At 49.2% G+C, this 16056-nt stretch overlaps 2 protein-coding genes across 22 annotated transcripts in view; both read right to left on the bottom strand.

Moving 5' to 3' along the window:
• Positions 1 to 868: 868 nt before the first annotated feature.
• On the bottom strand, positions 869 to 9001 carry STAC3 (SH3 and cysteine rich domain 3). 2 transcript variants are annotated; one of them, XM_024736528.1, is made up of 13 exons: positions 8543 to 9001; positions 6914 to 7115; positions 6107 to 6167; positions 5583 to 5844; positions 5242 to 5339; positions 4956 to 5028; positions 3977 to 4074; positions 2545 to 2611; positions 2313 to 2362; positions 1943 to 2028; positions 1707 to 1758; positions 1480 to 1617; positions 869 to 1301 (listed from the first exon to the last, which is right to left on the bottom strand). In XM_024736528.1, exons 3-13 carry the CDS (start codon positions 6164 to 6166, stop codon positions 1203 to 1205), a joined length of 1083 nt encoding a protein of 360 aa, XP_024592296.1. In that variant the 5' UTR covers position 6167; positions 6914 to 7115; positions 8543 to 9001; the 3' UTR covers positions 869 to 1202. The 2 variants fall into 2 exon arrangements, with proteins under 2 accessions (XP_024592296.1, XP_024592297.1); XM_024736529.1 differs by lacking the exons at positions 4956 to 5028; positions 5242 to 5339; positions 5583 to 5844; ... (1 more) ...; positions 6914 to 7115; positions 8543 to 9001 and adding an exon at positions 4286 to 4501 and having other exon boundaries at positions 875 to 1301.
• A 148-nt stretch (positions 9002 to 9149) lies between these two features.
• The window catches only part of R3HDM2 (R3H domain containing 2), a 148119-nt gene continuing 141212 nt past the window's right edge, over positions 9150 to 16056 (bottom strand). For all 20 annotated transcript variants that reach the window (XM_024736525.1, XM_024736526.1, XM_024736507.1 and 17 more), the window contains 5 exons: positions 13971 to 14140; positions 12820 to 12967; positions 11521 to 11618; positions 11088 to 11172; positions 9150 to 10188 (listed from right to left, as the gene is read on the bottom strand). In XM_024736525.1, coding sequence (XP_024592293.1) covers positions 9848 to 10188; positions 11088 to 11172; positions 11521 to 11618; positions 12820 to 12967; positions 13971 to 14140 — 842 coding nt within the window. In that variant the 3' untranslated portion in view covers positions 9150 to 9847. The remainder of the gene's footprint in view (positions 10189 to 11087; positions 11173 to 11520; positions 11619 to 12819; positions 12968 to 13970; positions 14141 to 16056) is intronic.

Below are 16056 nucleotides of genomic sequence, written 5' to 3'. Positions count from 1 at the left end.
ACAACCGGCAGAAGAGAAGAGGATCTCTTGACTGGCCAGGCTGACCCTCCCCCACCCGCCATCTAGCTCAAGACCCTCAGCCAGCCCCATTCCAGCGGCCACCCCAGGCTGCCGCTCACTGGTCCGCTCCCAGGTCCCTAAACTCCTCGTCTCCTTCAGCTCCCTTTCCTACACCTTCCCGCTCCCCGCCACCTGCCACCGCGACCTGGGCTGGTACATTTGCATATTTGCATATGCAAATATAATTTACATACGGCGCACCCCAGGGGGGGTCTCCGCTTGAGCTGCTTAGCTGTCTGCCCCGCGCCCTCTCACTTGGTACCTGTCGCAAAGGGCTGGGGCGGGGGCCGCGCGGGAGGGGTCAGGCCCCCACCCCCCACCCCCCCGTCTCGCTCGCTCAGTTCCCGGAGGACTTGAGGAAGTGTTGCCATGGAGACGGCACGCACCCCACCCCCTTCCAGGACCAGGGTCTCAGGCTTGGTGTCTCCGGTTCTCTCCTCTCCCCCCGCCCCCCTACCCCCGTCCCTCGCACTTCAACCGAGATCTTGCATCGCCCCCTGGCGGCCTAGCTCGGAACTGAGCCAGGTTCGTAAATGCAAGGGGCTGCCCACGGCGAAATCACTAAGAGCTAGTGGGACCTACCCTGCTACCCGATCCTGCTCCCAGCAGCAGGGGCGCGGGGGCCATGACCCCAGTCCAGCTCCCCTTTCTTCATTGACGACAGAGGCCTTGCCTGGCGCACGCATCTGTCTCCCCACCTCGCACCATGATAGTGAGGGGAGAGCTGGGGAAGATTCGCCACCCCTTCGGCTAGGCCCTCTCTCCTCCCTCTCCCCTCGGCCCCCAGTTAAACGGTAAACTTTTCTAACTTTTGTCAAAACTTTAATAAATTCGCAACATTCGATGATTCGCCTCAATGCCCCCTCCCGTCTCCCTAGTGGAGACGCGTTCTTTTTCCAGATCTCAAAGGCTGGACCTTAGGGGCTGCGAGTGAGGCTGCTCCCGGCACCAAGTATCCTACGCCCTCGGCGGGGGAGGGGGACGGGAACCAGTCCCTTCCCGGAAGCACCGTCACGTTCCGGCGGGCCTTCCCATCTCCCCCACCCAGCAGTATAGTTGCTTTCGCCCCTTTTCTCCCCAACCTCCACTGGGCCTGCCCAGAATGGGGTTTGGTTATCTCCCGCCAGCAGGCGTCTTCACGCCTAAATCTCCTCCAGGAAGTCGGTGGGAAACAGCCCCACCTTGCGGCCGGTGTAGACCTTGACGTAGCCACCGGCTTCATCTCCTTTCTGCACCACAATCTAAAGGATTAAGGGACGAGGGAGGAGGGGAATCAAGAGAAAACAGTAGAAGAGCTGAGCAGGGGAGTCCAGAGTTATGGAGGCCCAATCTAGCCCCATTAATGGGTTAAGATCTGCAAGAAGTGTAGTTTGCAGAGAAGCCTCTGGGCCTGGGGTTGAGTTGGGGCACCAGAGCTACCTGGTCCTTCTTGAGAGTGATCTGCCCTATCTCGCGGTTCCCCACGAAGGATCTCGTTACGCGGTGCACACGCTCTCCAGACCGGACCCGAATGATGAAGTTTGGAGGGAAAAATCCGACCTTCTCCCCTATTTTCCCCTAAAGGAGATGGTAGGGGTAATTAATCTCACAATCTCTGGTTCTAAACTCAACCCATGTCCCACCCGAGTCTCAGACATTTCTCTTACCCGCCACCACTCCTCATTGGAGTCATCAATGACTGTGATCTTCTCTCCAGGCCTGGGAGAGGAAGGAAGGGGCCTCTGAGATTTAGGAGCCTTACACATTCAGTCCCTTGGCTGTGCCCAGGTCCAGCCCCAAATAGGCTCCATGCCTGAGTCCCCCCTTTTCCTTTCCCACAGGGAGCTGGGCTCTCCCCTCTCCACTCCCAGTACACCACCACCCCAATCCTAAGGCCTCTCACGGGAAATCCAGATCGTCCTTCTCCAGGGCTTTGAATCGATAGAGAGCCACAAAGTAATGAGACTGCTGGAAGCCAGGCTGCTTGTGCTGGGGGTGAAAGGGGGTGATGAGTCTCAGGGCACCTCTGTCCCAGACTGAGAGGCAGGAGGCAAGGCCAGGGGTATTTTCTAGACACACTACATTCCACCTCTCTTTCATGTCCCTGAACTAAGACGAATGTGTTGGCTGTGTGAGGTGGTGGAGAAGACAGGTTAATGATTGGAACCCATGGAATAAGTGTGAGCTTCTGCTGAGGCCGTGAGTGGCGTGAGTGGTGTCAGACCTAGGTTGGGGAGAGGACTGGGGTCCCCGCAGGGAGAAAATATTCTCACTTTGTCATCAGGTGTCTTCTTTTCAGCTTTCTTATCCCCTTCAGGGTTTCCTGGAATGGGAAACACCGACAAATTGTCTCTGGTTTCTGGAGTGCAGCCCTCAATCCCTTACCTTTCTGTTCCAGGGCCTCTTACCTCCAAACCTGGCATGCTCTTTGGCCCTCCATCTCCTGTGCCACAGCTGAGCCCTGACCCTCGTCCATCTCTATGGATGGAGGTGGGTGTTACTCACCATCCTGGGGTTTGCCTTCCTGTAGTCTGGCAGACTCTGGCTCCTCTTCCATCATGGCTGCTAGAGACTGGAGAGGGCACTAGAGTTAGGAAGATGCTGTCCGGGAAACCCATGCTTGCCCTGGCTCTCAAGTCAGGCCAGAGAACTAGAGAATAGGATCTCAGTGTTGGAAGGAGCTTTGGAAGAAGTATCTAGTCAACCACCTGCCTAATGGAGGGACTTCCTCTGAAACAACATGGCAGGTGACCACCCACTTTGTGCTTGAATGTAGTTGACAGGAAGCTCACTACCTTGCAAAATCCATGTCCTTTACTATAATGTCTGCCCTTAAAAAATACTACAGTGTGTAAGAGAAAAATGGGCAGCACAATTTTTAGAATTCCCTTAAGAGAATAGAACCCGAGTGGGCTAGCCTTTCTGGAAGCAGTCAGATCACATTGATAGTGCCTTATAAGTCATAGCTCACTCCAAGAAATCCCTAATTTGCACCCAACTTCCATATCAACTACTTTGAGGCCAGATCTCTAGTTCTGTTTCTGTGCAGTTGATTTTCATTTTTTGACCCAAGAACAGTTAGGTATTTTTCCTTACACAATTTTGAATGATTAGTTCTTGGTCTTTCTTCTAGTTTGTAAGATTTTTGAATATATTATTCAGTGTATGAGTTTTCCCTCCTAGGTTTCCCACAAACTTAATGGGATATATCATTTATATCTTCATTTGTATCAGTGAAAAAATGTCCATAGGTGAGGACTAAGGACTAAATCATGTCATAAAGCATCAGAAATCTCCCTCTAGTTGGAAACTCCCTAAAGGACCAGAATCCTTTGGGTGCTGTCATTCAACCACTTTTAGGAATCCATCTAACGGTAACCATTATCCACATTAGTCCATCCTTGTTGTCCAGAAAGATATAAGGATATGCTAACAAATTCCTTGCTGAACTGAATACGTCTATTGTATTACCAATCTAGTAACCTATTACAAAAGGAAATGAAGGTGCTCTCGGCCACAAGCTTTGTGCCTCAGTTTCCTCATCTATAGGATAATTGGGTCAGACCAGATTATCTTCATGGACCCTTGGGGGGGCTCTAGAATTCTCTGATTAGTTGGCATGAAAAGCTCTCCTCTCCAAATCCAAAAGCATAGCTTTTCCTCTGTTGCCTGGCAATGCCAGGGCCCTGGGGCCTAGCCTTTAGTTAGTTATGGTGGTTTATCTGACAATTTCAGAAGGGAGTTCCTGGAGTAAACACATGCTATGGCAGGAGTTGTTAAACTGAGGCCTTTTAAAATTGCGTGCAAAAATTTGTCTGTTGGGTTATATGCAATTTTAGGGGAAGAGGATCCCTACTTCTATCAGCTTTCCAGAGAGGAGACAGGACCTACTCCATTGGGTCTCTGGAAGGCCTCAGTAGGAAAACTGGGTGCTCACATTTTTTTTATCTGCCTGTCCCTTCTTCCGTTCCTTGTTTGCCATGATCACCCCACTGCGAAGGGTTTCAAACACAGGGTCATTGCGATTGGCAGCAGCTGGTTGGAATGGGAGAAGAAAGGAGACATTACTGGGGAGGCAGAAAAAGGCTTAGAGGAAAGAGAGACCTCTTAAGTAAGGGAGAGATGGGACTGAGTAGGTGCGTGTGTGTTTAGAATTAGCAAAATGTCAGCTGGGTATACCTAGGGTCATCAATTTATAAAGAGCTCTAAAGACATCACTGGAAATGTGATGGAGAAAAATATTTACCAGCACTCCTTCCAGGCAGAGCATTATATGATGTTGGAAAGACAACTCTGCTAATGAGTTGCTTGGGAGTTGGGGAATGCTCAGAATCACTATTTTCCTTTTAAGGAGAGTGGTCCTTTAACTGCTGGCTTTTGTTCCGCTGAGTGGCATGTGCAAGCTGGGGTACTACCACCAGTGGGTTCTTCTTTCTCCATCCATGCTCCTCACAGAGTTCAGCCTCTCCTCCAAATAAATGTCGAGCAAATTGTCAACAAATACACTTTTAAGAGTTGCCAAATTATGAATCTGCCCAGGATGCCCACAGCTCTTGGTCTGGCCCTGAGTCTGGCACTATGCTCTAACAAGGATGAGGACAGTCTGCTTCATGCTTAGAAATGGTTTTGCATATGAAGAGCAGAGTTTGAAGTCAGGCAGGTGAAGGTTTCAGTCTTGGTTCTGTCTCTTGCTTATCTGTCTCTTTCTTACTGTACAAAGCCCGTGCTAAATCTTATCTCCCTCTGTTATAAAACAGGGGAATACTGACTCTGCATCCAAGATGGCTAAAATATTAGATTGAGTGAAAACCATGGGAAATAGAGTCTGTTTCAGAATTTGGATTCCCAATCTGGAGATCGTGCTGAAACCATCTCTAGGCTTGCCCATTCCCTCAGGTCCCGTATGGGGCACTTACAGAGATCTTTGACACAAGCGTACTGCTGGTTGCTGTAGAGAGGGGAGCTATAGGCCCGACGGAAACCAGGGGGCTGTAGGATTGGATGGGAGAAAGCATTAGAGATAACAAGGTAGGGCCCAGAACCCATCTCTCCCGTGAGTATTCACCCCTTCTTGGAGTAAGAGATGGGTTGAGGAAAAAACAGCGGGGAAATGGGTGGGATGATTTGAGGAGGGACTGGCAAGGAGGTAGCTGGCAACACGTCCCCTCCCTTCTACTTTCTTGCTCCCCAGAGCCTACTCACGATCTTGCCGAAGCATCTCTGCATCTCCACATAGGACTGACAGTGTTCGTGGATGTTAGTTTTGCAGTTCTTACAGCGAAGCCCAAATTTGTTGTTGACTTGGGAGATGGGGAGAACATCTGGGTGAGGTTCCTGATTTCCCTTCTCCTTTGTACCATTGCTGCTACTCTAGCTCTTAGGTCCTTTTTTTGTCTGGGACCCAACACTCTCAGTCTGGAATAGTATTTTCTTAAAGCCAAATCTTACCACAGCCTGTCTGATATACAAATACTCCTTTCCTAAACCCTTTCCCCCACCCCCTGCCTTCGACATCACACTCTCCACTTCCCTTCATGACTCACGCACAATCATCCGGGCACAGACATCACAGAACTTGGGCTTCCTGAAGAAATGATCTTTGAATTTGTGGGGCTTATCATTAACAAGCTTAGGAGGTTCTGGGGGTGGCTCCTCCTCCTCTTCTTCCTCCTCTTCCTCATAGATGTAGTAGATGGGCCCACCCCCAGCTCCCACTGCCTCCCCATTGGCCTGGGGCTCTGGGGGAAGCTCCATCTCCTTTGTCCCTGTAGACTCCTTCCTGAATAATTGCTTCAGCCGCTGTAGCTGAGGGAGGGAGTGAAGGAGACCCAATGTTAAAAGAACTGTCTTGCTTTCTAGAGTAGGTAAGGCTGAAACTAACTACATTTTTCTAGCCTGGGGCAAGGGGCACACCCCAGGATTAGGGGGTATCGGGGGCTGTGGGTGCTAGCTAGCGTTTTAACAATAAATGAGTCATATACAAGTGAGATCAATTCAAGCACTTTTCTTCAAGGGCTGCAGCGGTTTCCCAGCTCCCCCCACCCAGTGGTCAGAAGCCCAGACTCACCCCACGTTGCCGAGTCTCTGCTGGGAAGGAGGAGGACTCCAGCACCTCCTTTTCTGTCATCCTGCAAGAGGTTGGACCCCACTGTGAAATCTAATACCTGACTGCCATTCTTCCCTCCCATATTCCTGTCCCTTGCAGTGGGGTGGTCCTTGAAGGGGAGGCTTTGGGAGAAATTTGGTTAAACAAAGATCCTTCCATAAGGCTTATGAGCAGAAAGATTCCATGCAAGTCCAGAGAAAAGCCCAACAGACTATAGACCTTCCCAACCAGTTCCTCAAACCAATAACCATACTTCTACCATGAGGGGCAACCCCAGAGTTTACACCCCCAAGACAGTGCACAAGGCTGTGTGGTTTAGGGATTTTCCTACAGGTACTGTTTCTCTTGGGAATCCGTGGGCAATAGAAATGTGACACACACCTTCCCAGATCCCCTTTCAAGAGGTTTAATGTGTGTGTCCACAAGCATGCGAGGAGGGATGGGCTGGGGACATTTGTTCTCCTCTACCTCTCTCTTGAGCCCTGGGGGCCCAGTGCCTAGTTCCCAGCCTGCCTCAGGCCTCAGCTATTTTAAGTTTTCTGAGTAATATGAGCCTTTCCTTCCCTTACTACTCCATTCCCCTGATCCCACCCCCACCCCACCCTCTAATCCTAGCTCTTGTCCTGGAGTAGAATAATAATAATTTTACTCCTAAAACCCAAACTACTCACAGACAAGCAGAGAAGTGAAGAAGTGGAATAGACTATGGATTGGGGAAGCTTGGGTGAGCAGTCCTGGAAATGGAAAGAGGATGAAGAGGCAACTTACGTTTGGAATTCCCTAAGTCAGTCCACAGCCTGTGGAGGAAAGAGGGAGCCCCTGGGATCTTGACGGTGGTGCTGGGGGAGGGCTGGTCTTCTTCCTTGGGGGCTAAGCCCCCCCAGTACTCTCTGTACTCACACCAGCTACCCAGACGGTGTTTGTAGACCTCCTAGCCTCTCGCCTTGGTGTCAGAGCTGAAATGACAGGGCTGGAGGAAAGTGGACAGCTGAGCGACAACAGCTGACACAGAGAAATTGGACACGGGGAGGGCTGGACCCTAACTCCTCCCATCCCCCCAGAGCTGCTGTTGCCTGGTTTTTCATCTATGGTGTGCAGGTCAGAACTGGCTAAATTCAGGAAGGGACATGCCGCATACTCGTATGGGTGATTTTTTTTTTTTTGGTCACACTCTGTGTGTGTGGCTTGTGGGATCTTGGTTCCGCATCCAGGGATGGAACCTGGGCCCTCGGCAGTGAAAGCGGGGAGTCCTAACCACAGGACCGCCAGGGAATTCCTTCATGTGGGTGATTTTAAATGACTAAAGGTGAAGATGAATTATAAACAGGCTTCTCCATCCTTTTCCCAAGGTCCAAACATCTCTCCAATTCTACCCTCCCTGGATCTACTTTAGGAACTAGCCTTCGACTTCTCAGCCACCATCTTCTTGTGGCCATGTTTTTTTTTTTTACCCTCAAGCATCGATCTAGCCTCCAATCTTTAGGAAGGAAAGGGCTTGGAAACTGGTGAAGAAAGGAACATTTGAATTTTCAGAGCTCTCCTATCAGCCAAACTAGATTGCTTTCTTATCCAAGGGTAGTTAGAAGGGTACCTTGTTGCTATCCTGTAAGGGAGTGAAGAACATGTAGTACTGCTTTGTTCCCTCCAGTTGCCCCCAGAGATATCTTTCCCCTATTCCTCTAAAATCTTGTCTGCAGGGTGAAAGGAATTCTAAGAGCTATTTAAAAAGGCCAGGCTGGGACTTCCATCTGAGGGGTTCTGGGGGAGTGAGGGTCTAATGATCACGTACAGATTGTTTTGTTAATATTGGACAGAAGGCAATAGCTGTCACACATGGAGTTTTTATCATCTGTAAGTAACGTCCCCTTTCCCATGGGAACTGCAGACTCTTGGAGATAGGATGGCCAAGCCTCAAGCTTCCTTTATCATTCTGATTCCCTGATTCCATCTCTTTCCTCTGATGCATATGATCTGATGGGTCAATGAGGTATCTGGCATTATCTCACAGGGATGCAGCCTTTTCCTAGTCTGAGCTGTGACATGGCTGAAAAAGGAGATACTCTCATCTCAGAGCAGAGCAATTTGGAGGTGGTAATGTCACACTGCTTTATTCCTTGTATCTGTAAGAAGTAAAGGATTATGTTGGAGGTTGGGCCAGACAAGCTTCAGAGGAGGCTGGCTAGAGAGATACTGCTACCCAGACACAAGGGATTTCCAGGGCAATGTGCTATGTCATTTCTGCCTACTGTTCTTTTTTCCTTAAGGGGTGGGTGACATTTTTCAGCAGGGGCTGCTGGATGGTTCTGGGTCAACAGGCTCTTTAATGGCCCTCGTCTGACAGGCTGCACAACAACAGGGCTAGCTTTGGGAAGACAGAGGAAAGCTCTATTATCTTACAGGCAAGTGACTTCTGCTCTTCACCTTTCTTCAGCTGCACAGGACAGGGACTGCTAAGCACACCTGGATAGTATGACATCTTGGCACAGCAAGTTCAATTGATGTAGCTTTTATTGTAAGAAACATGCGGTTCTGTTCCTGCCAGGTAGAACCCAATCCTCTGGCTTTGGGATTAAAGAAAGGCCCAAGTCCTCCATCCCTGAAGAGTTTTCAGAATATGAGATGGACAGGTATGAAGCAAGCATCTCGACCCAGTCTGGGACGTCACTCACACTCCTCTGGCTTAGCTACCAGGGCCCTAAATGTGTATCACAGAATTAACAGGGTGGAAGGAACCTCGGAGGTTGCCTAGTCAGTCCAAGTCTCTTATTTTACTGGTAAGAACTCAGAGGTCCAGAGTTGAGAGTGATGTGCTTGATAAACCACAGTTAGTGGCAGAGTCCCATTACAGACCCAGCCATTTATCAGAATTTGTAAGGAGTAGGACAGGATGCAGGGAATAGTGTTAGGAAGATATGTGTGCATATGCCAGAGAAAGCCATCCCAGCCCGCATCAAATCCCTCCGACCCCACCCATACCAGGGTGGCAACAGAAAACGGACTGATGTCCAGTGACAGATTTTCTTTTTATATTTAAAAACAAAATCAACCCCCCCCCGAAGAACCCCCCAACAAACAAAAAATCGGATTAAATAAAATTTACAGTGAATATACCCAGCAAACATGTGTATGTGCAATTAAATACTGTGTCTGTTACTGCAGCACAAACCTCAAACGAACAATATACAAGTGTTCTGGGGGGTGGAGGGAGGCCCAAGTTTTAACTCTGTGGGGTTTGGGGAGATAAGATGGGGTGGGAGAAAGGGGAAATCAATTTCGTTTTTCTTAATTCTGTCCATATAAATATATTCATAAGGACCAAAAAAGAAAAGGGAGCTTGGGATGGTGAGGAAATAGGAGAACATGGGAGTATGGGACCCTCCCAATTCTACCTAACCAAAAAATATGAAAGAATTAATTTCATGGTGAGAGAAGAGATAAAAAATCATAGAAGAGGATGGGAAGGAGAGGGAAGCAGACATGGGGCCAACCAGGGAAAAAGAGGGACCCTTGGCAGGGGAGTGAGAAAGAGTTCAGTGCCAGTGTGAGTGTCTGTCTCTGTTTCCATCTTCATCGCTACTGTCTTAGGCTCCAGTTTAGTGTCTGTCTGTCTTACCTTCTGCCTCTGTCTGTGGTCTGACAGGACCCCTTGACCCCCTCTACCCTGCCCCACCCCTGCCATGCTGGTCCCTTCTTCTCCTCCATTTATTGGGAGCTGGCTCGCTCCAGGATCCTCAGGTCATAGTTCTTTTTGGCCACTCGAAGTTTGAAGCGACTCACAGAGTTGTTGAGGCGAAGGGAGGCATTTTGGGCAGCCAGAGGGCTGGGGAACACAGCCACGATGGTGTACAAGGCAGCAAGGTCCGAGTGGCGGCCATTCTCAGCAGTCCCACCGTTGTCCCCCACACCCCCACCAGGCAGCCCCTGAGCATCCTTGAGCCACTGGATCTTGGCGCCAGACATGGCAAGCTGAGTGAAGAGTTTGTCCGCCTCGGTACGGGTGATGCCCTCAGGGAGATCTGTCACCTCCAGCACCCGTCCCAGGACTGGAAGGGGAGGAGACAGGACATGGTTGTAAGAGGTATAGAGTAGGAAGGACTGGCCAGCAGCCCAGCAGAGGAGCATCCAGCTGACCAAGTCTGTATACAATGTCCTCAAAAGCCCAGCCTTTCTCACTTGGCCCTTTCCTCCCTCCCCAAATCAACCCAACTCCCTACCATCCAGACTCTGATCAGGGCAACTAGGAGACACAAAGGAAACTTTCTCTTCTCCTAGCCTAGAGATGTAGGCAAGAGGAGACTGGGAATCAGAATCCCAGATTTAAGATCTGGAAACCTATACCTCAGTTCTCTCACAGGGTGCAATTACTGTGAAGGAAGTGTGGCTTTTGGTTATGTTATTTCACAAAGTTAATAGCTCAGTCTGAAATATGTTCCATTCCCTTCCCAGAGGCTGGTCCAGGTAGATTCCTCTTTCTTATCATCTAGGGAAGTCAGTTTCCCTTCCTTACCTTGTTTAGCAAACTGCTTCAGTAGGCAAAACACCAAGAGATCTTGTTATGCCTAGTATGGAAGGCCTGCAGGAGAGTTACTCCCCCATATTCTCTTATCAAGCCTCTCCTAAACTGGGTCTAGAACTACCAAAGGTAGACATCCTAGATCAGCGTCAGGACCCCTTCCACAAGACTGTCTGTTAATAGCAGGCTCAACAAGCCCCATCATTGTGTTATTCCAAATTTTCACCCTCATCTTCCCTAGGACTTGGAATGGCTTGGTAAGGAGGACTGAGACACCTCACTTCTCCAGCTTCTCCTTGCTCTTGAGTACGAAAAGGTCCTCTTTTGACTCCCCACCCTAAGCTGGCTTTTCTCACCATCCTGGGCTGGTAATACAAGGCTGGAGGGGTTAAGCATCTTCTTTTGGGAATTCAGCATCCTGTCACTCACCAACATCTGTTGTCCCCAGGTCAGTGGAGGCAGATTTGAGTGCTTGTCTCTTGCTCCGGTTTCCATGCTTCAATCCACTCTGTCCCTTCAACATTCGAAAGATAACTCTCATTCCAGGTAAACAATGACTGCCTTACATCCCAGTCTGTCTGAGAGATTAAGGAGCAGTACCCAACCCTGAGGACCCCATCCCACCAGGCAGTCAGATTGGCCAGAGAGTGGCCACTGAGAAACAGAGCCTCTCCCTCTTGGCACTGGGGAAGGGGTGAGAGGAATGAGTACAGGAGTGGGGTAAAGGCTCTTCCCACTTCGTCCATTCTCTCTGTGCTGTCTCTCTTGTCCACCCACCTAGTTGAGGTGGATGGCTCAGAAGCAGGGGCCTGGATGAGAAGGGGACTCTGATGGCCCTAAGGCTGATAGGAGACACCCTTACCTGGTGCACCGTGTAAGTTGACTGGCCATGGAGCAAGGGAGGGCAGATGGACAGATTGTACTGTAATGGCTGGCCCAAGAGGGAGTAGTGACCATCACCTAGGGGGGAAGAGCAGATGGTTTTCTGGGAGTTTGAACTACATGGTATGACTTTTATGAGACTTCATGGGGCTTTGGAGATGGACAGCAACAATGCATACTATTCCTACTTCATCTATGATAGGAGTGCCCATGTCACTGATTTAAGAGTTGTCTCTCTTCCTAAACCCCTTGGCTCTCAGCTGTAGCTCAGACAAAAGGAGTTATTAGGTTCCTTCACCTTTGAAGAAGGGCTCTGTCCATTGAAGACAAAAGGCCCTGGAGGAAACCTACAGACCCTTATGACTGTCTTTTATTTCTCATATAGTTTCTTCTCACCTTAAACCCAGGGCTCAAGTTTCTGACTCACATGAGAGGCAATACAATGCAGTGGAGAAGAACACAGACTTACAGCCAGACTGCCTAGGTTCAAATCCTGGCTCTGTTACTGAAAATGGGATGTTGGGTATGTTTTCCTCTCATTAGCACTGCTGAGGTTAAATGACTATAAGACACTTATAGCACCTATAAAGTAAAGTACTTATAAGTAAAGCACTTATAGCAATGCTTGATACATATTAAGTACCATGTGTTACCTATTATTGGTGATAAATACTATATTTCAGAGCACTCTGAAGTTTTAAACCATATTTTCATCTTATTTTTATACTGCTTTTGATAGCCACAGCAGAAAGCAGATAAGATTATTTCCATCTTATGTGTGATTAACCTCATTTTATATATTAGGAAACTGAGGTCCCATTTTAAGTTTAAGTAACATGTTCAACATCACAAAGCTAGTTAGTTGTAGAACTAGAATTTGAACCCAAGTCTTTTAACTCAAATCCAGTATTCCCTCTTCTAAAACCATAACGTTTCTGACAAATACCGTTTCTGACACCACCCCATATTTCCAACCCTCAGACTCAGTACTGATGGATTAAACTCTTGGTTGTTCATTAGAAAGTTCAGTGAACTTCTTTTCCCTGGCTCATAGTCGCCAGGGACTTGGAAGTAAATACTAAAAATCTAACGGAGATCTAGAGTAAATTAACTATGGGCAGCACTAAAGAGGGGCAGGTGTCTTTGGCCTGAACAGGGCCAGAGTTGGATGACCAGCCACACCGCTTCCCTGCCTGTTGCTGCCCTCTCGATCTCCCCACTTGGGAATGGGATGCGAATGGTGAATTTGACAGCAACCAGCCCTTATCTAACCCCTTACCCTGTGCTGGACCCCCAGGACGGGGGAACTGTGTGAGGACAGGAAGGGGACTGAGTCCTGTGCAGACGTTGCTGAGGCTGGTGACAGGAGAGGGTGCTGGAGACTGAGTAGGAGATGTGACAGGGCTGCTGCTCATTTGTGTGTTGGCCTGTGGGAGAGAGAGGAGTACACATCATACATACACCAAACATTACCCTTTGGGTATTCCCGTGGCTTGGCTTAAAAGTCACCTCTCTCATGGGCTTCCCTGGTGGCGCAGTGGTTGAGAGTCCGCCTGCTGATGCAGGGGACACGGGTTTGTGCCCTGGTCTGGGAAGATCCCACATGCCGTGGAGCAGCTAGGCCCGTGAGCCATGGCCGCTGAGCCTGCGCGTCCAGAGCCTGTGCTCCGCAACGGGAGAGGCCACAACAGTGAGAGGCCCGCGTACCACACACACACACAAAAAAGTCACCTCTCTCAAAACAACAAAAAAAGTCACCTCTCTCAGGAAACTTCTCTTGCTGAACTCTGTCAAAGTCAGACTGCTCCTTCAAACTAGCCCTAGTCCCTAATTAGTTTGTGTTATCATTATTTTAAAATTTATTTTATTTTTGGATGCGTTGGGTCTTCACTGCTGCGTGGGGGCTTTCTCTAGTTGTGGCGAGCGGGGGCTACTCTTCATTGCGGTGCGCAGGCTTCTCATGGCGGGGGCTCTAGGCGTGTAGGCTTCAGGAGTTGTGGCACGTGTGCTCCGTAGTTGTGGCTCACGGCTCTAGAGCGCAGGCTCAGGAGTTGTGGCGCACAGGCTTAGTTGCTCCGTGGCATGTGGGATCTTCCTGGACCAGGGCTCGAACCCGTGTCCCCTGCACCGGCAGGCGGATTCTTAACCACTGTGCCACCAGGGAAGCCCAGTTTGTATTATTTTAACATCCACTTTTTGACATACTGTTTTAAGTATTCCCTTAGCATTTTCAAGCATGTGTCCCATCTGCTACCTTAAATCTTAGGTTCCTTGAAAAGAAGATGCTCTCCTCTATTTCTTGTGTTTCTTCCCAAAAAGTGCCCAGGGAAAGACAAGTAACAGAGATTGCTCAGTCAATGGCAAAGATTACTTCCTGAGAAGAATCTGGTTACCTCCCTGCTAAGACAAAGCTGGGTTGCAGGGACTCACCTGGGGGCTACTGTCAGGACTGTACAAGTCTCCAGGTTTCTGCCCCCGCTGGTCCATGCTGTAATATTTACAGTGACTCCACTGGACCATGGATGGGTTCTGGGGGGGCTGGGGTCCATTAGGGACATTCAGCTGCATGACCACCACACCTGGTCCAGAAGGTGACACTCCTGGGTGGAAGGAAAAAAGCAGTTGGTTGTGCATTCAAACCACATTTTAGGCCTGTCAGCTAACCCTAAGTGGGAAAGCCAGTAAGCAAATCCACCTACTGGCTTCAGGGTCACTTAAACTGTGTCCTGCCAGGAATCTGAGATAGTTGCTGATTTGGTCTCTGACTCTCTCTCAGACCAGTGGAAACTTCGAACCAGTGGAAGTTTGAGTGGAAGATGCCAATGCCCTCCTGGCCTTCACCTGGTGGGGGGTACTTTGGTATGCTTGGCAGAAAACTACTTCATTTCTGTCAAAGTTCCCAGGTCAGACTGCTCAAATGTCTGGGCATGGTACAGGTCCCAGTCTGGGGCCTGGGCCAGGGCTGCAGGCACGTGCAGGCTTTTCTGGTAATGGCTGCAGATAAGTCAGCAATCTCTGGTTGTTCTGGAGAAGATAAATGTGCAGGATATAATTCTTGGGCAAGGGTTGGGTGAATTGGGAACATTTCAAGTAGAGGGAATGGCATAGAGATGTATGTCATGCTCAGGAAATGACAAATAATTCAAGGTGCTAAGGCACAGGGGCTGTGTAGGGGAAGTAGCAGGAGATGAGATACATTTATTCATTTATTCAACAAATGTTTATTGAACATTTGTCTATGTGCCAGTTCCTATGCTGGGCACTGGGTATACAAAACAAACAAACAAACAAACAAAAAAGACTGGTCTCTACCCCCATGGAATGAACAGTCTATTAGGGAGTCAGACATTAAATAAATAGCTGGTGTCAGAGTTTGAAGCACATTCTGGTAAGGGTTGTATCCTGTAGGTGTTGGGAACAGGACTTGTGTTTCAGAGAGCTAACCCAAGTGGCCGAATGTAAGATGGCTAAAGGGAGGGAGAGACTAGTGACCAGAAGACTAGTTAGGAGGCTACTGAAACAAAACAAAGTGATTATGAATTAGAGCAGTGACAGCAGAAATGGAGTGGGAGGGTGAGACTCTCTGAAGGTTTTACTGACAGGTTCAAGGTGACTGACTGGATACAGCCCTGAGGTTTTAGCCCAGGCAACCATAGATATGGTCTTACCCTCTCACAGTCTGGGGGAAGGAAAGGGCTCAATGAGGAGGAACATTAAGTCCTGACTCTTCCTCATGGTGAAAAGCAAGGTAAGGGGTCAGGGAGAAGCAGTTTGATAGACAGTTTCTGCTGGGAGAGATGAGCAGGAGCTCTGCTTCCCCACGGGGGACTGTCCAGCATGAGGCTTTGCCCTTGACCCTCCAGACTATATTTCTGTGGATGGACAGGCTGAGTTCATGTGTGTGTCTGGTGGTAGAGAAATGGGACTGAGGGTCGCTAGCTCGAAAACCTGCTGCAATGCTGCTGCCTTCATGGCTCAGTGCTCTGGGGCTGCCACTGCTGCCGCCATCGTACTGCTTCCTGTGCTGGGAAATGTTGCAGCCTCTGCCCTGGGCACCAGTCATGCTGGGAAGTGAGCGTGATTGCTTTTCTCAGGTAGCATCGGTCAAAGGAAAGGAAAAGAAACAGTGGGAGGTCTGAGAGAACAGCTCAGGAGACACAGCATCTGTTGTACCCTATTCCCCAGTTTGTGCCCACCCCCATCCTCTAGGGCTCGTATAATCAGACAGCACAAATACTCAGAATGACAGGTTCGACAGGCTCACCTCTCCCCTTCCCCTGCCAAAGAGGACAGGGTATTCATCAGCATGGCTTGTAAAAGGGCCACAGGAAAATTGTACAGTTGTGAGGTGTCAGGCATTTAACAACTCCCCCTTTACTATAGTTGCTCTGGGCATTGTACTTCCCCACCCTAAGAGCTGCACCTGCTCCCATGTTCTTTACCCACAAAACTGCAACTGATCTTATTCAGACAACTCACTGCTACCTGAGGGGGCCAACGTAAAAATAATCAAATG

This window comes from Neophocaena asiaeorientalis, unplaced genomic scaffold (genome assembly GCF_003031525.2).
Source record: "Neophocaena asiaeorientalis asiaeorientalis breed wild unplaced genomic scaffold, Neophocaena_asiaeorientalis_V1.1 scaffold134, whole genome shotgun sequence".
Taxonomy (NCBI): domain Eukaryota; kingdom Metazoa; phylum Chordata; class Mammalia; order Artiodactyla; family Phocoenidae; genus Neophocaena; species Neophocaena asiaeorientalis.
This window is presented reverse-complemented; position numbering and strand designations above follow the sequence as displayed.